Raw genomic sequence first — 26,898 nt, forward strand, 5'->3', positions numbered from 1 at the left:
TTCCATCTGTCCAATAAAATACTTCACACTTGAACAACAGCTTTGATTTTCCCAGGAGCATGTGGTTACATTCATGGTCAGTCCTGATCTGTGGGAATCCAGAAGTATTCCACCACCTTCCTGCTTCTGCGCAGAGGCCCTGAGTCGGGTCGCTCTCCTCCATAGGCAGGCAGCTCATCAAAGTGACTCGGACCCAGATCTCTCCCCATGTGTGGTGCTGTCACCCTGAGCATGGTCCTGAGTAAATACAGTTCACAATTAATTCTTAATAGTGGTCTTCAACCAGAGAAAAGCTTACCTATTTGCCTTCAAGTTTTTGTAAATTAGAATTTTAATCTTATGTTGCTACCATATCTGAACGATTGTAGTTTGTGTGGCTTCCCCCTGGTGGCCACAGTTTTTGTTTACCTAGATGAACTCCTTTCAGGCTCTTCAACGCTGGACTCTGGAGTGGAGATGTATACAGGATCTCCTTCCTGAACAAAAATCATAACTTAAGCTTCTGATTTACTTTTTAAATGTCCTGTATTGTAGATCTAGACATGCACAGATCTCTTGTGCGTATGAGATGTAGGATCATCTCACTGTGAAATTTCTCGGAGTGCCATCTGGATTTTTGAGAATTTTAACCCTCTGGTCGCTTTCAGTCATGCACAGGAAGTAGCTTTTGATGTGGGCTTGACACTGTTGAGAAAAAAAATTCACTTAAAGATTTTACTTTAAAGAGATGAAAATGTACAGAACAAACATTTTTTTCTTTCAGCCTTGTTGCAAACGTGTGACTTGCAGTATTGTACCACAGTGAATCACTCAGGGACATTTTTCAAGATGGAAATAATCATTTAAACAGTATATTTTATGCTCAGTTCAAATAATTTCTACTGTGACTGTTTGGGGATAAGGGGTGGGAGATGGCACAAAAGCACAGTAGTGTCCACTGTTTTGTAATTGTTCAGTGGGCGTGAGAGCAGTGGTGCTGTCTTACTGCTTTATTCTGCCTCAGAGCCTTCAGGTCTTCCTGAACTTGAAACATGTCAGCCAGCTCCTGGTACTTCTCCCTCCAGCTCAGGCACTCAGCCACTCTCTCCTGCCTCTCCTTCTCAGCCAGATGCCTCTCTGCCTCGACTTCCCGCCGAGCCTGGTTAGCCCTTTTGCTCTCCTCTTCTGATTCTGTCGCTCTGCGTTTCCAGTTCATCTCACTGCGAAGGGACAGGATGAAATTGCATGCTAAAACATCACAGCCAGACGGCATCTTCATGCACTTTTAAGCTAAATCCAGTTAAATCTTTAAACCGTCTTGTCTTCAGCCTGTTGTGAAGCGTACTCTCATTCTGGTCTGCAGTTACTGAAAAGCAATAAAGAAAATCCCTAAGACGTGAATTGAAAATGGTAAATGGACTGGTCCTTATATAGTGCTTTTCTACTCTGAGTACTCAAAGCACTTTTGTTAACTGTGTCGTCCAGTCAGGTATTTGTTGTTTGACTCGAAGTCTGTGCAAAATAAGCACACCTGGTCTTTGGTACTGTTCCTCACACTCTTAGAAGAGTCGTCTTGTGTTGTGTTCACGGGACAACACAGAGATCATGTGAAAACTGTGCAGTGAAGGTAAACAAGTACACTTTTACAGACTTTCTACACTTTTACTTAGCAGAGCAGCCTCTTAAAGTCCTTTATATATTGTACTTGTCTTGGAGTCAAGTACGCTTCCTCTGACTTTTCTCTTTGTTTCTGTTTTCTCCTCCTCTGCCTTGCTGATGTGACTCAGCTGAATTGAATTTTCTCAGAGCTATCAACTAAAAGGCCGTTATTGTTGCACCACGGACGGTCACGGACAATGACACTGAGTTTTGGGAAATTCCCTCTGAAGATAAAGGGGAAATCCAAAAAAACCCCTCTAAAAACAAAAGTCAAAGTAATCACACACATATACAAACATTTTCATAGGTCTAACATCCTGATGTTAGAATTGATCTTTCCTATATTCCCAGCATTAGATTGGATTTTTAAAAAGAGCTTGTGTATTTGGTATATCACAGAGCACTGGTTGGTACAAAATGCATTTTAATCAAAAAATCTGAATAGTTTTTTTTTTTTTATCACACTCAAAAAAAATCACTTTTTTGACAGGAAAGTAAGGAATAAAGAAGACATCTCTAACTAAGATGTTATTTCTTCTTGGGCTCACACAGTGTACTGTTATACATAGATTTGCAACACAGTGGCACGGTGGTTAGCACTGTTGCCACACAGCAAGAAGGTCCTGAGTTAGACCCCACCATCTGGCCGGGGCCTTTCTGTGTGGAGTTTGCATGTTCTCCCCGTGTTTGCGTGGGTTCCCTCCGGGTACTCCAGCTTCCTCCCACAGTCCAAAGACATGCAGTTTGTGGGGATAGGTTAATTGATTAATCTAAATTGCCCATAGGTGTGAATGTGAGTGCGAATGGTTGTCTGTCTCTGTGTGTTAGCCCTGCGACAGACTGGTGACCTGTCCAGGGCGTACCCCGCCTCTCGCCCTATGACAGCTGGGATAGGCCCCACAGTGCCCCCCGCGACCCTGAAAAAGATAAGTGGAAGCGAATGGATGGATGGATTATTGCTTCCCTCATCTACTCTTGTTAAGGCAGTACAACTTCTTATTTATGTAGAAGAAGCTAGGACTAAAGCACAACTCCTATTTTTCACTAATGATAAAAAAAAAAAAACCCTGAAAGCAAAAATCAGAAAAGAGAGGTACTTAAGATGATTTAGTGGGATGTAAGAAAATCAATCACAGTTGCCAGGTGTCACTAAAATGTATCTACCTCTCTTTAATTTGGACATTTTCTTGGGTGAGCTTCCTCAGCTTGTGTCGGAGGTCATCTCTGTCTGCCTCCAGGCTCCTGCTCTCCTGCAGGAGGGCCTGTTTCTCTCCAGACACCCGATCCAACTTCAGCTTACTTTCAAAGTAGTTCTTCTCTGTTTGTGCCAGTAAAAGCTGCACGTTCGCGTGCTGCAGAAAGAAAAAGCAGATGTCAAATTAAGTGTTACGGGCTTTGATTGAATGAACTCAGTCAAACGCTAATCTTCCTGCTTGATTCAGGAAGTTCATTAACTGAGGTTAAACAAAAAAGGAACTCAGCTGGAAAACTGCGTCTAAAAGCACTTTGAGTTATTTCTGCACACAGAGATTGTATCTGCAGTTTGGACGATGGATTGCCATGATGACACGGGCGTCACAAACCATGTACATATCCTGGAAAGCTCCTCTTAAGGCTTTATCCTTCACTTTAACTCATTAAGCCCCAAAGTGACATCAAGGAAAATCGATGGTGTAGTCATGTCAAATATTCCCATGTTCCCAAAATAGCTAACTTTAGAATGCTTGTTTTTAATGATCAAAAGTCATTTTCAATCTATTTAGGATTCCTAACTCATCATGTCCGATATTATATCACGTCAACAAACTGATGCAAAGCAAGCTAAGTGATACATCCCAACCAACACGAGATTTTTAGGACTGATAATATTTAGTTATTTAAAAATCTGATATTCTCATATATCATCCAATAGTTTTTTTTTCTTTTAAATTTACAAAACAGATTTGTCTAACATTTGTTTTGCCCGTCTTTGCTCAGATCCGCTGGCTGTTGCGTTTTTGGTGCTCCAAACACTTTGCAGAGTGCTCTCTGGTGGTACGACTATGCAACATCAACACTCATAATATGGTTGAAGGGTGTTTCTCCAATTTCTTCCTTACTTTTTCATTTTCATTTATCTGTCATTATAATTCCCGTTACTTACAGATTGGCAAATAGCTAACTAATCAGGTTCCACTATGTGAATACTGTAAGTACTGTTTCTAGTCTTATAACAGTAACAGAAAATGCCATGTGATAACCTTTTCACAAGGTAAGAAAAGGAAAACATAAAATACTGAAAAAATATACACTTTTACTTCATTTAGCTAGAAGAGTATATATTCTATCCTATTCTTGCCCAGCTGCAGTGTTATTTATTTATTTAATAAGATAAAGAAACAATCAAAGGAATTTTTTATTTAGCTCTCGCCGTAAGACAGCTGGGATAGGCTTCAGCGCCCCCCGCAACCCTGAAAAGTGAATGGATGGATGGAATTGTATTCAGCTTAATAGATCAGCGTTCTCTGTCATGTGTTTACCTCCTTTTTAAGCTTCTGCAGCTCTTCACTCAGACGTCCCCTGTCAGCCTCAGCTGCATCCTTGTCCCGCTGAAAGCCCAGGGACCGAGCCTCAGCCACAGCCCTGCCCTTCTCTGCCTCCGCCCTGGACTCCTCTGCTTCATCTGCAGCTCGCGAACATAACATCGACCTTTGCTGGCTCTGGTACAGCTTCTGCTTCAGCTGATTTGCGTCACACAGAGAGAGGTGAATGTGTACTGCAGTGACATGATCGAGAAACAGTAGACGCCTGCTTTGTTTTACCAACGTAACGTGATTCTAACCCTTTGGAGTGACAAGGGTCTGCTTTAGCTGGCATGAATGGGTTAGGTTATATAGGTTAGCGGAATAATATGCATCTCCTTCATACATTCGTATAAGATGTCTTATATAAAACTAGATCTAAGACTTCAAACACCTCAACAAGCTTTTCTGGACATAAAAATTTCATTTATAACACTTACTTTTATTTAAAGAATGCCTACTGTAAAGATCCCTCATGTTCCCTCATTGACACAATGGCAGTTCTGAAAAGGCAGTCACATTTCCTGCCACAAAGATCTCCCCCAGCATACCACAGCCACATAATCCTCTCTGTGTAGGGTCAAGCAGTCAGGCCTGTACGGTTCTCCTGGTTTATGCTACACATTCAGTTGCCCATTTGTCAAAAACATGGTGAGGAATGGCTAACTGACCATAGCAGGTTTTTTTTACACATAGATTTCAAAATATAAAAAGATCACATATTTTATTAGAGCTGTAAATTTAGTCTGACATTTAAAGCTGGCATGTAAACACTGTTTGATAGAAGCACATGCTGTTTTGCTGCTGTTTTAACATATGAATCTAACATTAATGTCCTGGAGAACAGGAAGCTGCTATAAGCCAATTGTAACTTGATGTAACTGAATTAAAGTTTTCCAACAGATGTAAAGACAAGGTTTGAAAGAAGAACATGTCTTGATTCCTTCCAAAAAAGTCTGATTGACTACCATATAGGCGTGTGGTTATACTTTCGTTTTTGTGCTCATAAGTGGCCCACTGTTTCATCTCTTGGTTATTAGTGCCATTTAATAACACTGTTTGGCTGTACCTCCTTAACTTGAGCCTGTAGCTCCTGGTTCAAGTTTCTGAGGTTCCTCATGGTTAGCTCACTCTCTGTGCGCATCATAATCCGTTCCATGTGGATCTCGTTTGATAAATACTTGTTTTCTTTCTTCAGGTCCTCACATTCCTGAGAGAATTTATTAGTGACACACAGTGTGAACTAGAAGCTACGGAGCCGCCCCCCAGCACCACCACCCACCCGAAATATACAAACTCATAAAATAATGAATTATGTCATCATGAGAAATTATGACCTTTACAAGTTCTCATTATATTTACAGCATTTTTTTTCACATTCATCATGCTTTTTGTTTTACGTTTTATGGTTTATGGTTCATGTCGTCTTTTTAAGATCATTTAACTGGCCTTGGAAATAATAATACGAGTGTGATCATTTTTTACGCTCGTCTGGGAAACTCTTTTCCTTCAGGTTTTCCCAGAAGGATTCAGCTTCTGAACCAAGGTCTTAGATATCTGAGAGGTCACGAGTGCACTGGCTTACACAACATGAATTATTAATATTTATCAGACATTTCCTGTAAGGATGCACTTACAGTGAGGCTGGAGGATGTTAAATGTTACACCTGCTGTTATGAGTCATATGAGAACTCAGCAGTAAAATCTACAAAATAAATAAATACAAATAAAAAAGTTTCTAAAAGTGAAAAAAGTGTGTGTTAGCTCTGTAACTGATTTTACAATTGCCTGAATATTCGAATGCTGAATCAGAGTTAATATGAATTATTTAATCTTAACGTTACATTTTGTAAAAAAAACATTCATTTTCCTTTTCTACCTTCTTACCTTCCTCTTTCTGACCAGCTCCCCCTGCAGATGATTGAGCTGGAGGAAGGAGCCATTGGAGCTGACGGCGCTGACTGGCCTGACCGCCCGCACAGGCCTCCTGGATGGCCTGGAGAGGACTTTAACTTCTTCCGTTACCCCATCCTTGAACCGGCTGCCTCTGTTAACGTTACTGCTGCTCATGGAGAAAGATTTGTACAGGCTGTCATCTAGCGAGGACATCTGCAGATCTGTGTGCGATCTGGCCCTGATTGACATTTCAAAGAAAAAGAGAAAAAAACAAAACGACTGATGCAGTTTTGCCAAAATGTCACTGTCACCAAAGGAAAACAAGGGCTCCCGGTTTGTTGTTGGAACATAGGCCAGCAACCTGAATAAAGTTCTCAGTTTCATGTTTGGTTCACTGGGTGGATCCTATCACCAGCCCAGCTTCATTCAACATTTATTGGGCAACACGATAGCAGAAAACGCACTGAGGCAAACAGTCTCTGTGTTTTGGTAAGAGGACACTTTCTATTCCTTAAAAAGCCTTAAAATTATTAATAATTTTTATGTGTGAAATTGAAAAAGTCAGTGGTGTCAATTTATTTTTATGTATTTAAAGTTTTTTCAGTTAACTTAACTAAGGACCAGTAACCATGGGTAGCATATCAGAACAACAGAAGCACACACACACACACACGCACACACACACACACACACACACACACACACACACCTCTATATCTATACTTGAAAGGTCACTGAGACCTATTCTTGTGATGTCAGATTTCATTTTCATGTTTTCACACTTTTTTTTTTACTGGTTTGTGATTTTCTGACAGTCTGTAGAAGAAGATAGACACACCCAACCGAGGAAGTGTGACCACTTAACATCTTTCCTGGGCCTATCAGTGGACCAGCAGTCTATCGCTTTCCTCAGTCATTACTGCTTCAGCCTGAAGAAGGCAGGAAGCACCATTATTTACACAACAGTCACTGAGTCATTGCAGTAGGACACGCTGGACTGATTTGCTTCCTGCAGTAGAATGAAAGTGGTGATACTGCAAGTTTTAACACAACAGGCGAAAGTACTCGTCATTCTAACATGCCTTTAACTCGTGATTATGATGTGTTCAGGGTACCAAATGCCAGGTCTGATCACATGATTAGAGATTACATGAGAAAGCATGCATCGTTTTTATCGAAAGGCTAGTTTTAATAGTGCAAAAAGTTAAATGCGTCAGCTGAGTTGATAATCCATATGCAATCAATACGTAATTAATAAATAACCTTAATACTCAATACTTAATACTTAACTGAAAATGCCACACTTTGATTGTTGGGTTTTGTTGGGTCTACCTTACAATATAAAGTTCCTTGAGGTGACTGTTGTTGTGATTTGACGCTCTATAAATAAAATGGAATTGAACTGAACTTTAATCATAAAAAAAAATTAATGCAAAAATATTCACGAGTCCTTTCACTGAAAATCATTCAACTTTACTTTCACGATTAGATGTTCTCATCTAATCGTGAAAGTGCATTATTCAAGTGTTCATGATAAAAACCTGTGTGAATGTTTTTCTTGGGGTTTTTTGGTATTTACTAAGATAGAAACTAAACTGCAGTGAGGCGTTTCACATGATGCTCCAGGCTTAAGCATTTAGTGTGCCACTTCTTATTTTTATTATCCCAAATGATTTGATCCCAAAATTCTGTTATGTATTTTTTTTTGTCCATGTGGAATATATTATATAAATTACCTTGCAGAATACCATGAAGCTCTCTTGTTTATGTTACTACGCATTAACCACCAGGGAAAAAACTTACTGGTCACAAATCATAAATAACTGTGCTTCTACACATGTTTTTTGTCGCTTTGCTTTCCAGCTGTGCACCCTTCCTGAAGTTGAACATTTTTTTAAGCATCTTTTTCTTCTCAGTGTTTGCAAGTGTATATACAGTCCTCATAAAGGGGCTCCTGCAGTTTGTCTCTATAATATAAAAGCCCTGTGTTAACTGTTGTCGTGGGTTGGTGCTGTATGAATAGATTAAAACTGGTTTATTTTTTCTATACTTTTTAAAATATACAACACTATATTTTTGTATACAACACTTTTTAGTCCATTGATTGATAATTTTATTTTGAAAAAATTGTATAATATCAACATTATGTATGTATTTTGTAAGCTCTGTTAATGGAAAGGGGCTGGGGCTGATATAGTGCTACATGTTGAGTCGCTTTATGAAATGAAAAGATCAAACAAATGATTGATCAATGCATAATCGATGTAGGACTTAAAACAATTAAAAAGTAAACAAGCACACAGCAGTTTAAACAATTGTAAATACATTTGCACCATTACTGTGAAAGACAGACTTAAATATACAAGTAGTTCAAAGATTATGTGCCATGAGTCGTGATTTTTTTTTCCTTTTTTGATCTTTGATAGGTGCCGTGAATGTGATGATTTGAAACATAATATAAATACAGAGGAAACTTGGTTATACTTATAAAATTGGTTCCAATAGCAGACAGCAAGAGTGAGGACAGCAGAGGAAAAGTTGGGAGGAAATTCCTTTTCCTACAGCTTCTGGAGTGCAAAAATACCTTCATCAGAGATGCTTACGAAGCAGAAAAGCTCAAACTCATACAAATAGTACAAAACAACATTTAAGAAGGCTTCTTTAACCATATCCACTTGTAAAGTTTGATTTTTAAAAAATGAATAAACTCTTCACCCAGTTGACAGTTTCGATTATTACATCCTTTTATTTGATTCTTTTATGAAACCCATATTCCTATATCTCTGCTTTGGAAATCATTAATATGTTATCACTAGTACAAGATTAGTGCTTTAAATGTCATATATGTCATGCATCTGCAATTTGATCACCCAAACAATAACGTTTAGAGAGTTACTGTGAAGGTCTTTCTCATGTGGATGTGTGTCCTATCTCCTAACAGGCCATAAAGCAGATTTGACCTTGTTTTTCCTGTTTCCTTTTCTCTTCCCTGTCACATTTGTTCTTGGGCTTCTCCCTCTGCTTCAGTTTATTTGATCCTCCACCCTCATCCACGTTGGGTATACTTTGTCATACAAGACATGGCAAGACTTTGTTGTTTGCCATCAGTATTACCTGTGATTTTTGCCCTGTTTTTACAAACCTGTGAATCCACTTTAAATAGAGGTAAGGTTTTTGTATGTTTATTTCTTCATTCACTTTTAGACTTAATCCTGGGATATCCCACAAGTCTAGCGTTTCAAATTCTAAAATTTCATAGTTGTTAAGAAGTTTAACTTGTGTTTTTGAAATGTCTTTTAAGACTGCCATCAGATTTTATTGTTAAGAAGACGAAGATGTTTGGCTCCTTCTGTGATATTAAACTTTAATAACTGTAAACTTTAAAATATTAGCAAAAGATTTAAAAAAAATGATTTTTTAAATGTTTTTTTGAGTATTCTTTGTCGTATTCTTTGTAAAGTAGACGTACACACTGTGGTTTACCTGTATATTGATATGTATACTTTACATCATAAGTAACAGATCATAAGGCTTTTCACAGGTCAGTTCTTCTTTTACATCCATCCATCTTTTCAATGTAATTTATTTACAAAGAAAATTCGCTTTAAAATTTTTTTGTTAGTAATTTCTGAGAGTTACAGAGCCACTGGAGTCTTCCTGCTTATTGAAGGAGGAACCTACTACACCTTGAACTTCACAGCTGCCAGAGATGCCTGTCTTTCACAAAATGTCACCATGGCGACGGAATATCAGATATCAAAAGCAATCACACGTGGACTGGAAACGTGCAAGTAAGCAGAAAGCATTTAACTAGGGTTTAATACATGTTGACCCATATGCAGTTTTCAAGATTTCATATTAATAAATCATGCACAAAAACAGGCGACTAACTCGAATGCGTTTCCCAGTAATAACATAAAAATATTTTAGAAAACACAACTAACTGTCCCAAATACACAAGATCGATGTATTGCATAAGCACTTGGGTCCGTATATATTTGGTTAGTGGCACTTTTTTTGGGGTAATTTTGCCTTCTTACACCATCACACTTTGAATTAAACCAAAGATTATTTAAATCAAGGAGTTTAACATTTGCATTCCCTGTTTATATATTACACACACTCCCTGATTTTCTGTGGCTCAAAACTAATTGGACAGACTGACCTAATTTTAACCATAATGATTGTTGTTTAATATGTGGATAAAAACCATTACTATATTATTGTTACTATTTTAACAGATATGGCTGGATAGCTGAACAGATTGCCGTCATCCCACGAATTTCCCCTAAACAAAACTGTGGCCAGGGCAATATTGGGGTAGTGTCATGGAAGACATCAGCAGATAAAAAGTTTGGCGTCTTCTGCTTCAATGCATCCGGTATTACTTATTTTCTTAGTTTATGAGACTAATATACGCCATAAACGTCAATTCATCCATCACAGATGTCAAATGTCTAATGCCAAGACCAAAGTGTCTGAGTGGCACATAACAATGTAATGACATGATCAGTGTGATTGTGACCCGCAAGTGGTTTTCATGTTGTGCCTAATTACTGCCTGTAATTACAGCCATCTGATCACTTAAATAGAACTGAACCATTGATTTTCTCAGCATTAACAGATTTGGAGACTACAGCCAGCCCACAATCTCCCACATCTCCAACTCAAACCACACATTTGGTCACATCAACAACAAAGTCCATGTCCTCAACAAAAAAGTCAATAACAGGAAAATCTCGGCCGACACTTCAGCCCACACCCTCAACTTCAGCTTCTGATGTGCTTGTCAAGACATTGCGGTCAGCTAGAATTTCTTCCTCTGCCACCTCTTCTTTTAAAACGTTCTCAACCCATATTCCTGTTTCCTTGCCTCCCCTAACCACTCTGAACCCCCCTGGTACCACTTTTACCTTTTCTGCTTCCACTCATGCCTTCAATTTCCCAGCTTCCTCTGAGTCGGTGCTGCCACAGACTGAGAGCTCCACAAAACCATCTCTAGGAGGTATGTTCTGCAATATCTTCTTTTTTCATTGTTTGATTTTGCTAACATCATTTCAGCAAAAAAAACCCCAAACATTTGGATAAATGATTTTAATCAAATTAACTTATTTACTTGTTTTCTTTTGTTGTTGTTTTTCTTTATCAGCTTTACATGTAACACTTATTGTTCTTGGCATCATTCTTCTGCTCCTGACTACAGCAAGCGCTATGTGGTACTTTCAAGTGTGAGTAATGTTTTCAGATGATCTGCACGGCTTAAAGCACTTAAGGAACAACTTTTGTTTCCTTGTTTGCAATAATGTGGTGTAATCCACATATATTGTCTTTTATTAAAAACACTTTTCTCTGTCTTTTTGGAAAAGGAATGTTTTCAGGTGCTTGTCTCACTGGCATCAGATGGATAACATCGAGACGGAGATGTGGAATTTTACTGATAATGATATGAACCAACTCGGCCAGTATGGACCGCAAGGAGATGATGATGATGACGATGAAGAAGAATCAGACCAGAAGTACTCCAGTGATATCACTCTGTGTGTGAAATCAGACATCAAAGCAAACTCTTCAGAGTAATATGACCATTTTGTGCAAGTTTTTGTAGACACAGCTGTGTTGTCTGATAAAAACAAGATTAGAAGATCATTTACGTCATAAACTCTTCGGTTGATTGTTGTACTCATAAAAATCCTTTATACAGCCTGATGCAGGACTCTTCTGGCTACAGACAACTGACTCTGGCTTGTTCAGACTTGCTGTCATATACACGTGAATGAAGGTGGAAGCCAATATATGCTTCGCTCCTGGTGGTGGAGAAAAAACAATACAAATATGTAACTGACACAGACCATATTGTAAAATAATATTGAAAATATACAATAATAATAGTGTGACCTGTATTTCTGTATTACAGACAACAGATACTAACAAACAAGCTTTTAAAGTAATACTATTATTACTTTTATTATGAAAATAAATTGTGTTAATGTTATTTACAAGTGTCTTCTACCCCCACACACACATATACACACACATACACACACATAGACATATGCATATCTAGATTTAGCACAAAAAGTCAGGTAATTTGTGTTTGGGCAAATATTTCTTTGTAACTTTGCATCTTGGCAATAAATACTGTTGCAAAGCCTGTTTATTTCCTCTTAAAGGGCGCCATTTAATTTGCAAAGAAATGCATGTGTGGGTTGTGCAGCAGAGACGAGTATGAAAAACAAATCTTCTCTGCCAATCGAGTAAAAGTACATTTATTTGCATTTATTTCACGTAAAATAGGAAAAAATATATACTTCCAAATACACACGGGTACATGTTGTTACCAACGCAGCAACATGGCGGCGGTAATGAGTCGTTTCGGTATTTACTCACCGACATAAAACCAACGAAGAAGAAGACAACTCCAGAGCCAAACCGTTGTTGATTTTTTTTTTTTGCTTTGCTCATCCATGTTTGTAAACGTTAAGTTACAGCTTTGGTAGAAAGCACACGAAATGAGACGCCTGGGTTCCGTACAGCAGAAGATACCGTGTGTGTTTCTAACAGACGTGATGGAAGAACAGTCCAGAAAACGCGACTGTCAGGTGAATGCATCTGCAGACACATTATCAGGCGCAGTAGGTTTATTATGGGTATCTCCTGCTGCTACAGTTGTTAGCACGGAGAAGCACCCGTCGTGAACAAGTTCTTAGTCGTGTCTTTTTATCTTTTACTGGAAATGAAATGCAAGAAGAGTAAATGAATGCGCCAGAGCAGGGGGAGGTGGCTAACTGTTGTCCTTTCGCCTGTAGCACGAGGACACACCTCAGGTCTTCCTCGGCAGAGGACCACACTGATTTGCATAATGTAGACAACAGGGCAACAGGTTGAGCAAATTAACTGACACATGGTCGTCGTGACAAATAGTTGTGCAGCTGGTTTCAACAGCAGAGAAATTTCTGTCTGATTTATTTATTTATTGTAAATGTGGTGCAATCTGGCATCAAACAGTTATATGCTGTGCCAACTTTCCATTTTTTAACAGTGAGTCGAGTAGAGCCACTGCTGTGTGATGAATAGAGTAGAGCAAATACCTGCACGGGTGAATGAAGGGTTTTTCCTACTTACTCAAGCTTTACCAAAGCACCAAAATCTTCTTTGTCAGACATATGCAGACCACTCTTGCAGGCTTAGTCACTGCAAGTCTGGAAAAAACAAACAAACAAACAAACTCTGGAATGAAGAAAATTTTGGCCAGCCTACTGGAAAGCAGAAGAAGAGAGGAAGAATGTGCCAGTTAAGACTTAAGGACATTTCAGCTCTATCGTTAAGGACATGGAAGAACCTGACATTAAATTAATGTTTCATAACGTGTAAGACGGAGAGCATCTTTACATAATTCGAATGTAGGCTAAACCTAACTGCAAGTTTGATATAAGGAAGTGCAAATAGATGGCCTGTTTCAGGATTGTAGTCAGTGAGACTTGTAGAACAATAAAACTGGTTTCAATTTAAACCCTACAGGAAAAAATCAATGAATAAAGTTGTTTCTGAGAATTGATATTAATTACTGATGCTCATTACCGAAAGACTTTAGACCCTGTTACTATTCCCTCACTGAGCTCTGAGGGATCTTGTAGAGGCATTACTATCTGATGTTAATATACACAGCTCAAAGGAGAGATCTGCAGGTGTCAGGATAGAACTACATATAACAGGAAAAGTCTGTTTTCACACATTAGCTGTTTACCCTCAAGTTAAATCGAAGAATTATTTCAGTCATTTTCCTAGATAATCAGTAACTTAATACTATCATTTTCTTTATTCATTTTTTAGCGGTTGTTTAGTTTTTCTTTTAGAACCCTACCACAGGGGGGCCACAAGCCGATGTAGTGCTAGTGCCGTTCTCAACACAGCAGAAATGGGGAGGGTTGTGTCAGGAAGGGCATCTGGTGTAAATCAACCATGTGAATCATCAAGAATGAGATTTCCATAGCAGATCAGTTGAGGCCTGGGTTAAGAACGACCGCCTACGGTGCTGTTGGCCAACAGGGTGTGGATGGAAGTTGTGCTGCTGTTGGCCAAAGAGGAAAGTTGGAAGGCATGTTCGGAGACAGAGAGAAGGATGGAGCCAGGGAAGAAAAGGGGACGGCCAGAGTGAAGAAGGCCATGCAGAGGGTTTGTGCGACAGAGGAGGATGCTTGAAATGGAGGCAGAAGATGAAAAAGTGTTGTTAGTGTCTTTCAGGATGCTAGCTGGCCCCCCAGATTTTTCTCAACAGCGATACATCAAACAACATCCATCCATAGGTCTCCAGCCTGTCCAAGGCCCAAACAACATAGAAATGACTTGATTTGTACAGAATGGTTACCCTATTGATGGAACAGAAATATAATTACCACCATATTACTTTATGGCTGTGTTTACCATCCTTTTGGAGCTACGGCACATATTTCACATTAGAAAAATCACACGGCACACCACCAAACAAAAATGTCACAAAAAGCATATTGATCATTTTTCCTGTGCACCAGGTACAGCAGAACCACTACTCATGCTAGGGCCTTCATCTGGGTCAGATTGACTACTTTTTCTTTTCAAATATTTATCTATTGCTATGATGTGTTGCGTCGTCTCACAGCATGACTTTTTAATTTCTTCTTCATCATCTTCTGTTTTCCCGGCAGTTGGCAACCTATTTAATTAGAGCAAGTAGTTGTACTGCTCTCTAGTGGAAGAGAGTGTAATTGTTCTGCCCGTTACTCACGCCGGTCCTCAACCTTTTTTGCGCCACGGACCGGTTTAATGTCGGACAATATTTTCATGGACCGGCCTTTAAGGTGTCGCAGATAAATACAGCAAAATAAAATGAAACAACCAAGACAAAAACAATGGTATTTTGTAATTATAATAATAAACGCAAATTCATTGTGTAATTGTGTAACTTTATTAGCAGCGTCCTCGTGAAATACGCCAACAACATTGAGAGTAACATCCTCCTCTCTGCCCCTTAATGTTCTCTGGTCACTATGGTAACAAATATTTCTTTCAAAATAAGACACACAACTACAACACGGGAAAAGACCCAGGGTAACCGAGTTAACGATAAAACCCCGGAAAACCATAAATTTCACACCCAAGCCTCAACATGCCATATCCACTTATCCACTTGATATAAGGCTAACTGGCAAACTGTAATGTTTTTCAAATTTGATCCTCTGATTTTTAAATGCATGTGCCTTAAAACCACCAGGTGCAAGAGTTCCCTGCAGAGCCTGGGATTAAAGTTTGTGGCTCTTGGAGGCCTGTTTCCTTTGCACAGTTTTTCTCTGAATTAGCTGGAGCAACCAGCTAATTCATGTCATATGTGCCGTGAGCACATTGGCATTCGTTCAAACTCTACACCACTTGAAAATAATTTTGCTTTCAGTGGAGTGATAGATTTCAAATAAGTGTTTTTGAATCATTTGCCAAACTGATATACTTCATCCATCCATCTAGAGCTGTAGAGAACGCTTTAATCTTGGCATAATGATGATTTGTTTGAATCAGCACCTGTTAATAGATATATAGGAGATATACTTTAAGAGAATCACTTTTCATGGGATTCACTTATATTTCATATAATTGCAAAAGAAGCTGGTACAGATTCATATTTGACCTTTTGATTCCCTGGTTGCTAAAACTTTGCAGTCATGAAATTATTCTCAAATTGCATTAGATGAATTGTGCAGCTGATTCAGTGTCAGCACAGTCATGTAGTCTGTTGTTGGTTCTTTAATCAAGCCCAAACTTATAATTGAAAAGTGGTGGTTTATAATGTGGGGCTTCTGTTTGATGCTATATAATATGTAGAAAACTCATTTATGCATTCATGGTACCGTTACTAATGTTGGGTATAGTCACTTTCATTTATATCTTGCACTGATGAAACATGTGGTTTTGCTTCTCTTTAGCAATTTCAGGTTGTTGCCACAGAAAATGTGAACCCTGTTGCTCTGGAGGCTAACATACATAGTGCGCTTGCCACTGAAAAACTTGATGGCACCTGTTGCTATGTTACAGTTTATAAAGGTGAGAAGATCTCAGAATAACACTGATCATTTCCTAGTCAGCATCTACAAACTGCTACTACTTTGTAGTTTTCTAAGTGGAATTGATCTGTTTTCTTTAGGGCAGCCTTACCTGTGGGCTCGACTTGACAGAAGACCAAACAAACAAACAGAGAAGAGGTTTAAAAAGTACCAACATTCTCACAAAAGTTGTAAAGGTAGATTAACTTTGTCAAAAACAGTTCCCCCAAGATTTTTGAACACATTTTTTTTTTTGGTAATATTGCTTCTACACATCACCACAGTGGGTTTTTAGTGACTGAAGCAGATTCTGAGCCTCAATTCAAAGGGTTTAATAACAGTATTACTTAAAAATCCACTGTATTGGTATACACAAGCATAATTACCAGAAACTTATGGGGCTAATTGTGAGAATATTGAGTGTGGACCAAAAAAGAAAAGGCCTGGAAAATGTTAATACATAACACATTTAGCAGTGGGGAAGGGTTTTATTTTTCCGGGCTTTCTTTCAGGTTTCACGTGGAACATAGAGGAAGATTTTAAACCGGTGCCAGAAACATGGATCCCAGCTCATGGAGTCAAACATCACAGCGGCCGTCCAGTGCCCGATGAACATGGACATATTCCAGGTTCTTAGTTCTTATTTTAGTTTGTGTGCAGTGAATTCACCTATGTCTATGTAAAAGAGTTTATGTAGAAAAATGGGGGTAAGTGTCAAAGGGACGATAAGCATCAAGTATCGTCCTTCACATGGAAACCATCAGCATGACGAGTACTTTTCTTTGTTGTTATAAATATGTAGGCTGGGTTCCAGTGGAGAGAGACAACAAGCAGTACTGCTGGCACTCCTCTGTGGTGGATTACAACGTTGGGCTTGCTCTTGTTCTCAGGCCTCGACGTGACAACGAAGACATGTTAGAAATCACATCAGTCCCATTAGCTGAGCTCCAGGAACAAACACTGGAGCTTATTGGAACCAACGTCAATGGAAACCCCTATGGTAATAGAAACTACATTTATTTTTTTTATATATAAGCTGTGGTTAGGAATTACAATAAATGATTAACATTAATTAACTTCATTGGGTGATTGATTTAAAAGAAAAACTGAAGTAAACCAAGGTTCATTAATATTGTACAAACAGGGCTGGGCAGCAAAAAACAGCCTGTCCACTGCCTGGTTACACATGGGAGTGTCCCAATCAGAAACCCACCACCTGTGGACTTCCAGCAGCTGTGCTCCTGGTTTCACGAGAATCCAGACGGTCGAGTTGAGGGCATAGTCTGGCACTGCAGTGACGGCACTCTCATCAAGGTGGGATAATATATATATATTATTCATGACATAAAATGGATTTAAGTATCTGTATTAAAAGATTGAGCTGCCATAAGCAGTTTACAGGGAGCAATGCTGTCATGCTTCAGTGTTCTAAATAGTGTGAAATCAGGCACCAAGCTCTTCTGTGTGTGTTGTTAGGTTCATCGTCATCACCTGGGACTGAAGTGGCCAGAAGCGAACACTTGCCTTGGTAACAAGCCGACGGCCATCCGTGTTGACGCTTATGGCAGCACGGAGTTGTTTACATCGTTTGTAGCACTAAATGGACACTGCTTCAGCCGGCTTCAGGACATTCACTTTGAGCTATAAGTCCATGCGGTCTTGTGAGGATCTGCCGCTTTGCTGATAGATCCCTGATATTTCATCTGTAATTCCATGCGAGTGATTTACAATCCTATACTCATATAGATTAATTTATTCCACAGAAACCAGTTAAGAACTGCTGCTTTTTGAATTCATGAAAGTCTTAAGAGTAGCTTACAGTGAGTGAGCTGTTAGTGGAAGAAATAAGGAGAAAACTGACTGCCAAAGTTTAACGTTTGGCACCCAAAAGAAACGGTGGAGTGAATCAAAACTTAAGATGGTTTTTGCAGAGATGTGTACTGCTTTAATGTAAAAATAACTGACCAACTTGGTATTTGTTTTTAGCAAGTTAAGTTATTAAAGGGAACCCCGGCTATTAAGACATGTTTGCGCTAAAAAATGCACTATGCTTTCAATAACATATGTGGTATTAAAATACGCCAAATGTTTTCCTTTTAAGCACATTTTATATAAAACCGATTTACCAGTAGGCCGCCATTGTTATTTACTTCTCAATGCACTCTGGGTAGTGACGTCATATGGTTGCACCGCATTGAGTTCACAGCAGCACACTGGAAATGGTTTCAGTTCAACCTTTCCAGTTTGAACCAGAACAATCCGAGAGAGAGAATGAAAATAGTCAACCAGCACTTATTTTAGATGAAGATGAAAACAATCCGTCACACGAGGACGCGAGAGTGAGGGAAAACTACTGGTGTCTGTGCGGTTACTGCTTGCCCGTGCCAAATCCCCGACAGAATTTGTTTCCCCTGCGTTGGGACCTTGGTACAACATCGGACGGGATTATTGAAATAAACCAATGACATTTTATCGTAATTTCACTGTATAATAAAAATTAGAATTCTATTAATGTTTTTATCATGCGATGCCATGGATGGCTGCTGCCATAAAACTGAGCTCTTTACAACAAACGCTCTCAGTAGCCGCACAGACACCAGTAGTTTTCCCTCACTCTCGTGTCCTCGTGTGACGGATTGTTTTCATCTTCATCTAAAATAAGTGCTGGTTGACTATTTTCATTCTCTCTCTCTCTGATTGTTCTGGTTCAAACTGGAAACGTTGAACTGAAACCATTTCTAGTGCGCTGCTAACTGAACTCGATCCGGTGCAACCGTGTGACGTCACTACCCAGAGTGCATTGAGAAGTAAATAACAATGGCGGCCTACTGGTAAATCGGTTTTATATAAAATGTGCTTAAAAGGAAAACATTTGGCGTATTTTAATACCACATATGTTATTGAAAGCACAGTGCATATTTTAGCGCAAACATGTCTTAATAGCCGGGGTTCCCTTTAAAAATGACCACTTTATATATACTGTATCCCAAAACTCATCTGTTGCTAAGTGAAGAATGAATGAATAAATATTAACATTTTATTCAACAAATTTTTATTTGACAGAATACAAAAGTGACTTACAGTACACAGAAAAAAACTTTCATGTTACGTACAAATTTACATTCTCACAACAATAAGTTAGTATTCACATATTAACACAAAAATATTGCGTCATTTCATTGTTAAAAGGAAACTCTTTCTCAAAATTTCCAAGGAATGTGACTGTAAAAGCATGACTTACATACCACACATTAAGTGATAGACACACTGGGCACTTCTGCCTTTACCCCAAATTGTTGACACACTTTTTTCAGCTGCTCCTCCAACAGAACATTCTTCTTCACCTCTAAGTTGTAGTTATATTTCAGGTCTTCGATTTCATCAAAAAATGCTGGGTCAAAGTTCTCCAGTTCTTTTTTCAGCTTCGTGACCTCAGCTTGAAGTTTGGTTTTTTCAGTTTCAGCTGCCTGCAGAAGTTTTTTGAGTTTCCCATAATCTATGGACACAAGAAGAGAAACCATCATGATTCTTCCTTAGACAGTACTGTACCTCATACCTATCAAGGTGTTTGTTAAGACGGCACATATATATAAAAAAAAAAAAAGTCCCAACCTCCCTCAGATTCACGCTGACAAAACAATAGTGTAGCTGGAAGACTCGCCTAGTTTAGATGTCGTCTCGCCGTATCGCTCACTGTATTCTTGCATCCTTCGTTTCATTTCTTCATTCTCTTTTCCCAGCTGAGTGCTGGCTAGTCTTCACGTAAATGACATGTAGAGTTTAGTCAAAAGCAAAATGTAAAGTTGAATGTTTCAGACAAAGAAAGAAGAAAAATAATTTTCATGCGAAGTTTAACGTACCGGATTTCCTGGAAGGCCTTGCTGCTTCCTGCATCACCTTTTCCAGCAGCAGGAAAGGTTTTTAACACGTCAGCCTAAGAATGACAAACTGATAGTATCAATCAAATACAGCACCTAAAAAGACAAAACTTTTTGTCACAGACCTAACCGTGTTACATCATAGATTTTGTCATCTCTTTTTTCCACAGAAAAAAGAACGATAACTACTAAAAACTAAAGCTTCTCTTGAAAACACGACAAAATGTCCACAGAAAATGTCAACTCATTTTGCATTTGATGTCAAGGAAAATAAGACGCGTTATAAACTGTGGAGCAACTCTAAAAACAGACTTTTACATTTTATATTTTATTCCACTGAATCAACTTTAGATTTCATGTACTATAATCTTATGACATGAAGTCGAATAAAACTAAAAGAATTTATTAAAACTAAATGATGCTTTTGTCAAAATATGACTAAAACTACAAAAAAAAATTTGCTGTCCAAATTAACTTAACCCTCTACTGCATAGCGTTGCCCTGAGGCAACAAACCACATTTTCATCCTTTACACTGGCCCTTCAAATAATGCTACCAGGCACATCTCTTTACAATAAAATGATGAGTTGAAGGTGGTGTGACTTTCATTTTTTTTGGGGGGGGGGGGGGCCCTTTCTGCAAGGTGCACTACATCTCATTAGGAGGCAAGATACAGATCACTATTTTACATGTTTATAGTGAAATACATGTATATTAAAAATACTTGTATGTGCATGAATATGTTAAGAAGCATGTTTGATTGTTCTACTTTTTAAATTTTATTTATACAGTAAAACTGTTAATTTTCATTCATTGCCTCAAGGCAACACTGCGCAGTTAGCCCAATTTTTTTCAGGCAATATAATGCATTTGCATATGTGTGTAGAGATGTGTTTGTGTGCATTTATATGATCATAGTCAATGTTTTTACTTCACAATCTACTCATAATTACAGGACATGGATGTAAATACCTTTTATGGAAGGAAACCAAGGGAATGTGCACTTTCTGTCCTCAGAAAGTGAGGACAGTGAGCTTTCAGGGAGTGACAGTGAAGTAGAGGAGTGGATGCCTGAATGAGGTTTGAGGGACACTTAGGAGCTCAGGGGTCAGTTGGTAAAGTAACTGTCTGTGTGTGTTAGTGTGTGTGGTCGTGTATTATTTATTGTTGTGGGGACACAAATTTGTTTACACACTCACATTGTGAGGTCTCGCTTACTTTATGGGGACAAATTGCAAGGTAAATCATTAAATTTAAGGGTGAAGGCTTGGGTTAGGGTAAGGTTCAGGCAGGGACTTGTGATGGGTAGGGTCAGGATAAGTCTCCAGGAAATTAATGTAAGTTAATTTAATGTCCCCAAAAGTGATGGAGAAACAACGTGTGTGTGTGTGCGCGTGCATGCATGGGGTTAGGGTCAAATGTTGGATGTATTTTGGTGTTTTATTGTTCTGTGAAATGTTTACATTGTTTATTTGTTGTTTATTTATTTGTTCATCCTTGTTGTACTAATGCAACTTATTATAGAATAACTTGGCGTTTTACTACCCTTGTCGCACAGTGTTGCCTTGAAGCAACAAACCAATATCTGTTTGGGGGGGGGGCAAGGTGTCAAATTTTATGATTGATATATTATTAGGGACCCTAAAGCTCCCCAAAAATTAAAAAGTCATGCAGTAGAGGGATAAGATGCTAGATTAAAAACAGCCTGGGTAATAACAAGAAGTTTGAAAAATGGACATTTTTGGTCAGTATCTGCTTACCAAAGATTGTCATGACTTCTAGATTCAGCACTCTATCTTAAATAACAGCAACACATTTTAAAGTTTTTGCCACCTGATCCTCGAGTTGTCGTATTGTTATCTGAGCTCTCTCCTCCCGCTCTGTCATCTCTTTCAGCTGTTGTTTGAGTTCAGACAGTCGGATGTTCTTTTGGGAGAGTTCCTTCTCCAGCTCCTTCATCTTGTTCTCAAACATCCTGCACAAATAGAAGTCAAATGACCATCAGATGTCAAATTGTGTCCAAAGTAAATAAACATGCTGTTTGTTAATATTGTCTTATTAAAGCTTGAGCATGAGACTGACGTAAATGAACAGCCTTTATTACCAAAGAGTTTGCATAATGCTGACTAAGCCTGTTAGCGACAGTCTATTTTGCAGCATACCAGAGTTTGAATCCCATGGGCATGATAATGATTGTGCATTTAAGTCACACGCTGCTGATTTAACCTGCTGCACAACCCTAAAGCTTACAAATTACTTTTAAGTGCCCTTTTCTGGAAGACTACTGGTTTTGCTGACCTGGTTACCACAGATGACTTCATGGTCTTAGTGTCCACTCCCTCTGTGATGGGCCTGGACAGAGCTTCCCTCAGTCTTTGCTTGGTGTCTTCCAGCTCTGCCTCAAGCTTCTCATTTGTCACTTCTAGAGTCATCTTGGTCACTCTCAGCCTCTCTGCAGCCTCCATTTCCTTTTACAGTGACACACATTTTCAAGCATAGCCAAGAGACAAAAACAAGCATTTAGACTTTTTTGATTGTTTTTTTTTTTTTTTGGAATAACTAATTCTGCCCCGACCCAATTTCATTAAAACTAACTTATAATAAGAAGTTACCCTTTTAATCTCCTTTCGAAGACGTTCATTTTCAATCACTATTTTCTCCAGTCCTTTGGTTTTGGATTCAAGTTTGGAATTCAGCTCAGTTTCAGCCTCACGCTTCAGTGTTTCAAAGTCGGCCTGGAAAACAGCGCTTACTGTAAGCTGCAGTCACAGAACAGAGATGCTAAATAAACCTTCCCAAAATAACGCTTGTGATGTTTAAGGCGAGACAGGCGTTGGCAACCTTTAGCTTAATATTTTCTTTCTCCAGGGCAGTGACTTTGTCTTGATTCACAGTGGCGCTGGATTTCTTCAGTGCTTCATTTTCCCGCTGCACCCTCTCCACCACCTTCTTCATCAATCCAATTGTCTTCTCGAGCTCGGGCACTGTTTTACCACTGTGACCACCCTGATGAGGATCACAGAACAAATCATGTATTAGATCAGAACTAGTTCATTTTTTTGTTAGCTGTGTTTCAAGGTGATTCTGTTTTAATTCCTATGTACAGATTTATTTTCATTTGTTTTAAAGATCGTGTAGGCAAAGAAAAAAAAAACAAAAACGTACTCCACGTATATGAGCCAGCTTTTTTTCTGCCTCTGTCTTTTCCTTTTTCAGTGCGTTGCATATCTCCTTAAGGTCCGCAACTTGATTCTGTAGGGAGGAAAAAACCAAAACACCTTTTGCAAAAAACCCCCAAAAAACTACTTCCAGTGTGTCCAAATCAAAGTATTAATTCAATAGATTTGCTCCATTCTTTTAAACCTCTTAATGTGGTGCTGAAAGAAAAACAAAATGATGCTACAGATGAAATCACTTTTTATTAAAGCAAACTTTCATACTTTTTATGTATTTTTGTAAATGGTCTATTATTAAGGCATTAAAGCAATTAAGGCAAATGCGTTTAATGAAGAGGTAAACTCTCCAGGTGCCATCAATAGTCTTCTTTATATTTTAAAATTATAGTTCTAACACAGGAAATGTTTCCAGTCAGAGCTTTCTGCCAAACTGGCTCTCCCAGATCTGCAGCTTGTAACATTTATTAAAAAAAAAAAAAAAAAAAAAAAAAATATATATATATATATATTTATTATGTATGTTTTCATATATCCATAGCGCTCGTGTTGAACTGATCAGCTACCTCAGTCTAATTCGGTAATGTCTACCTTGAGCCTCGGCAGGTCTTTGTTGGTCTGCTCCAGCTGAAAGCGCAGCTCCAGGTTCTCAGAGGCCAGCTTGAGGTTTTCTTTTTGGAGGTCCTGCTCTCTCTCTGATGGAGTATTGGTGCCTCGTCCTGAAGTCTAGAGGACAGCAAGGGCACAGAGTGAGCCAGGTGGAAATAAAGGTTATCAAATTAAACTGAAACAAAATATTGCAAAGGGAGTGCAGAAACCACTGGGAACATCGAGTCCATGATCGACGGTGTGAGGGAAAGAAACAACTGCACACTACAAAGCAAGTCATGGCCTAATTTTTGCTCTTCCATGTCTAATGCTATCACAGCACTACCACTCCAGCAGGGTGACTACAGAAGCCTTCAGATACCTTTCGACAGCTCACAGATTTGCCTTCACGTTTTTGTACTTCATGATCCATCTTGTTCCTGATGAAGTGTTTGGTATGAATAGAGCTGGGGTCCTCATCTTCATGTAATGGATTTTCCACACTTGCACTCTTTGTTGTGTCATCTTTCTGTGTAACCCATTCGTCCACCTGCTGTGACTTCTCTGATGCGATTCCCACACCATAATCATTATCATCTGTATTTTGATCGTCTTGGTCACCAACAGCCTCTTTGTTTGGCACTTCACTCATTTCATCATCTGTAACTGCCTCTGCTGGAGGAGCTGATATAACCGATCCTGGTCTTCCTGACAGTTCATCAGGCTCACTTGCCTTTGTGGCCTGTTCTTCTTCCTTGTCTTCAGGTGTATGAACTTTAGAGCCACAATGAATTTCTTCTGTGCCTTCTAAAATGTCACCTTCGCTTTGTTTCTCATCATCTTCAGCATTATCAGTTCTAAGATCTACTTCTCTGGTCACATCTGGTTCGAGATCGCCTGGAGCTTCAGAGCTTGGTTGCGCTTGTTTACTGTGAACATCATCTGCTTCTGCACAGCTGGTCTGGGTTTCTCTGTTCACCCAAGGTTGCTTTGGCTCCCTCTGTTGGTCAAAGGTATCTTCAGCAGTTTCAGTGCTAAGAAGGCTTCTGCAGGATTTGACAGAACAGGAACCTACATGCCCTTCACATGACCCATTGTCCACATCAAAAGTAGCAGAACGAATCTCTCTTAGAGTCTGAGAAGAGATGCTTTTTCCCTTCGTGGACAAACACAGTTAAATTAAAGACGTGTATTAAGAAAACTGGACGTAAAAAAAGGGTGAATGCAGAAATGAAATTAATTTTAACTAAACCCCCCTTTCATTATGTTATTTTTGAAAAGTAACAGGCAAACCTCGGCTTCTGCTTAAGGTGCATACTCATAAATAAGAGTAAAAAAATCTTCCAATTAGAGCTGCCAATGACAATAACATATAAACAGATGTTTACTTGTACACCCATGCCCTTATGAATAGCAACCAAAGAAATTAATTGACAAAATAATGGCCTTAACATTAAATCCCATGTTCTGTGTGGCCAACAAACGCAAAGTTAAGAATAATGAATATAAAATGAGTAAAACCAACAAATTTCCATATTTCAAAGTTGGAAGCTGCCGTTTCGCTTGATGAAATTCTTACATGTATCTTATTTGTTGATCTCAGCGTCAAATAAATACTTACAGAAGGTCTTGATGGAGATTCTTTGATAACCTGGCTCTCTAAGGAACGGAGTCTCTCCTCCAGGAAGCGGTTTCTCAGCATCATATCCTCAATGGCACCGTCACGCGGTAAAGCCTGTTGCTGTCTGTACATTGAGTAAGAAAACAAAAGCCTCGGTTTGGACTATGTAAAGCTGCTCTATCAGACAGAATCTACAATTACCAACAGTTTACAAGCACTGAAACGTATAGTTGTACAGGCAAAAGCAAGGACATCAGTGCTCGAGTGGCATCATCTTTATGTATCCATGCACACATGAACTTGATTTAGGTTTGCCGTATTAATCCTGGATATTTCTTAATTAAAAGACTGTATTTGTGGTTACCTTTACGACATCCAGCTGCATAGTCTTGAAATCTGAATATGATTACTGTAAGCATGTTTTTTCATAACTAATCCACTGGTGTTTTGGTCAGTATTTACAGTGTATGTTTGTAATTAGTTTTATTATATTATTATGTTTATTACTGCGTATTTATTACTAAAAGAATTCATTGTGAGTTTTAATTCTCCAATTAGTTCATGTTTACTGCCTCTTTTGTGTGTATGTAATTTAACGGCACACTACAGATAATATTGAATTTTGTGTATGTGATTCAGATTCTTTTATTGTTTCGTAAAGTTATCATGTTCCAAGAACGGCCTCCTCTCCATCAAGAAGAGAAAAAGACGAAGCCTAGAAAACTATAAACATGCCCGCCTAAATGCAATCTACACATTAGGACATTTGAACAGCCTGACAGATACTTTATAGTGAGAATCTCTGTCTCCAGGTCTGAATTCCTCTTCTTCAGCTCCTCCATCTCCTTCTCCATCTCAGTGGATCGCACCCCCACCACCTGATCAGCAGTGACCCCTCGAGCCTTCAGCTTTTTCTGCAGTGCACTCTTCTCTTGTTCCAGCCTATAAACACAAAAAGACACAAGAAGCAAATAAAACGAATTAAGTGACAGTTCCACTGACACATTAACGTCTTCTATATCCACACAGGTGCCTCTGGGTTTTAGACAGAAAACACGAAGAGAAGTAGGTCAGCAAAGCCTGTTTGTGTGTGATGTCCAAACTAACCTGGCATAGAGGTCTTTAAGAGTGCTGAGCTGTTTTGAGAGGGATTCATTCTCTCGTTCCTTCTCCTTCAGTGAATTTTTGACCTTCTCCATCTTGGCCTGCCATTTCTTGCCCTCCTCCCATCGCACAATTTCTTCTTTAGTCTGTCCAACATGCATTAAATCACTACATGTACACCATATTAATATTAATAATATATTAAAAGGCTGCAGAAAACAAGAGTCCTTTTCAGTCGTGTCCCAAAAGGCCATCGGGGAGCCACTGAGATTAAACACATTCGCAAGGGAAGGTTTTCAAATGACAAACGGCAACTTTGGGCAGCAGATTTGATCTTCCTTCAGAGATCAGTGCAACCCTTTCAAACAAATG

At 38.9% G+C, this 26,898-nt stretch overlaps 4 protein-coding genes across 13 annotated transcripts in view; 2 read left to right on the forward strand and 2 right to left on the reverse strand.

Annotated features, from left to right (window-relative positions):
• Positions 1 to 37: 37 nt before the first annotated feature.
• LOC146383081 (uncharacterized) lies at positions 38 to 6,479 on the reverse strand. The gene is made up of 8 exons (XM_084934226.1): positions 6,087 to 6,479; positions 5,269 to 5,409; positions 4,158 to 4,358; positions 2,803 to 2,990; positions 986 to 1,199; positions 586 to 684; positions 409 to 476; positions 38 to 237 (listed from the first exon to the last, which is right to left on the reverse strand). The coding sequence occupies exons 1-8, from the start codon at positions 6,477 to 6,479 to the stop codon at positions 78 to 80; spliced, it is 1,464 nt and encodes a 487-aa protein (XP_084790352.1). The 3' UTR covers positions 38 to 77.
• A 2,640-nt stretch (positions 6,480 to 9,119) lies between these two features.
• lyve1b (lymphatic vessel endothelial hyaluronic receptor 1b) lies at positions 9,120 to 11,686 on the forward strand. Its single transcript, XM_084934239.1, has 6 exons — positions 9,120 to 9,260; positions 9,718 to 9,886; positions 10,337 to 10,476; positions 10,711 to 11,100; positions 11,245 to 11,323; positions 11,462 to 11,686. The coding sequence occupies exons 1-6, from the start codon at positions 9,176 to 9,178 to the stop codon at positions 11,670 to 11,672; spliced, it is 1,074 nt and encodes a 357-aa protein (XP_084790365.1). The 5' UTR covers positions 9,120 to 9,175; the 3' UTR covers positions 11,673 to 11,686.
• Positions 11,687 to 12,483: 797 nt separating this feature from the next.
• Positions 12,484 to 18,222, forward strand: rlig1 (RNA 5'-phosphate and 3'-OH ligase 1). Its single transcript, XM_084934238.1, has 7 exons — positions 12,484 to 12,694; positions 16,046 to 16,163; positions 16,264 to 16,359; positions 16,675 to 16,791; positions 16,965 to 17,162; positions 17,307 to 17,476; positions 17,639 to 18,222. The coding sequence occupies exons 1-7, from the start codon at positions 12,605 to 12,607 to the stop codon at positions 17,807 to 17,809; spliced, it is 960 nt and encodes a 319-aa protein (XP_084790364.1). The 5' UTR covers positions 12,484 to 12,604; the 3' UTR covers positions 17,810 to 18,222.
• A 969-nt stretch (positions 18,223 to 19,191) lies between these two features.
• The window catches only part of cep290 (centrosomal protein 290), a 40,469-nt gene continuing 32,762 nt past the window's right edge, over positions 19,192 to 26,898 (reverse strand). For 5 of the 10 annotated variants that reach the window (XM_084934231.1, XM_084934230.1, XM_084934228.1 and 2 more), the window contains 13 exons: positions 26,530 to 26,672; positions 26,209 to 26,364; positions 25,423 to 25,546; positions 24,184 to 24,957; positions 23,805 to 23,939; positions 23,206 to 23,292; positions 22,882 to 23,046; positions 22,653 to 22,775; positions 22,339 to 22,508; positions 21,874 to 22,015; positions 20,023 to 20,096; positions 19,824 to 19,918; positions 19,192 to 19,658 (listed from right to left, as the gene is read on the reverse strand). In XM_084934231.1, the coding sequence (XP_084790357.1) occupies positions 19,414 to 19,658; positions 19,824 to 19,918; positions 20,023 to 20,096; positions 21,874 to 22,015; positions 22,339 to 22,508; positions 22,653 to 22,775; positions 22,882 to 23,046; positions 23,206 to 23,292; positions 23,805 to 23,939; positions 24,184 to 24,957; positions 25,423 to 25,546; positions 26,209 to 26,364; positions 26,530 to 26,672 (2,433 nt within the window). In that variant the 3' untranslated portion in view covers positions 19,192 to 19,413. Of the gene's footprint in view, positions 19,659 to 19,779; positions 19,919 to 20,022; positions 20,097 to 21,873; positions 22,016 to 22,338; positions 22,509 to 22,652; positions 22,776 to 22,881; positions 23,047 to 23,205; positions 23,293 to 23,804; positions 23,940 to 24,183; positions 24,958 to 25,422; positions 25,547 to 26,208; positions 26,365 to 26,529; positions 26,673 to 26,898 lie in introns of those variants that run through there. The other 5 variants (XM_084934234.1, XM_084934235.1, XM_084934236.1 and 2 more) reach the window with 3 other exon arrangements.

This window comes from Perissodus microlepis, chromosome 7 (assembly GCF_051167445.1).
Source record: "Perissodus microlepis isolate ML-2025 ecotype Zambia chromosome 7, ASM5116744v1, whole genome shotgun sequence".
NCBI lineage: Eukaryota > Metazoa > Chordata > Actinopteri > Cichliformes > Cichlidae > Perissodus > Perissodus microlepis.

Coding starts and splice junctions, on each gene's coding strand:
- lyve1b (XM_084934239.1), top strand. CDS start 9,176: ATGGCAAGACTTTGTTGTTTGCCATCAGTATTACCTGTGATTTTTGCC. Junction 9,887..10,336: donor CGTGGACTGGAAACGTGCAA/GTAAGCAGAAAG, acceptor CTATTTTAACAG/ATATGGCTGGATAGCTGAAC. Junction 11,101..11,244: donor CACAAAACCATCTCTAGGAG/GTATGTTCTGCA, acceptor TTTCTTTATCAG/CTTTACATGTAACACTTATT.
- LOC146383081 (XM_084934226.1), bottom strand. CDS start 6,479: ATGAAACTGAGAACTTTATTCAGGTTGCTGGCCTATGTTCCAACAACA. Junction 685..985: donor CTCTGAGGCAGAATAAAGCA/GTAAGACAGCAC, acceptor TTTTCTCAACAG/TGTCAAGCCCACATCAAAAG. Junction 238..408: donor CCTGAAAGGAGTTCATCTAG/GTAAACAAAAAC, acceptor GTATTTACTCAG/GACCATGCTCAGGGTGACAG.
- rlig1 (XM_084934238.1), top strand. CDS start 12,605: ATGAGACGCCTGGGTTCCGTACAGCAGAAGATACCGTGTGTGTTTCTA. Junction 16,792..16,964: donor TGAACATGGACATATTCCAG/GTTCTTAGTTCT, acceptor ATAAATATGTAG/GCTGGGTTCCAGTGGAGAGA. Junction 17,477..17,638: donor GTGACGGCACTCTCATCAAG/GTGGGATAATAT, acceptor GTGTGTTGTTAG/GTTCATCGTCATCACCTGGG.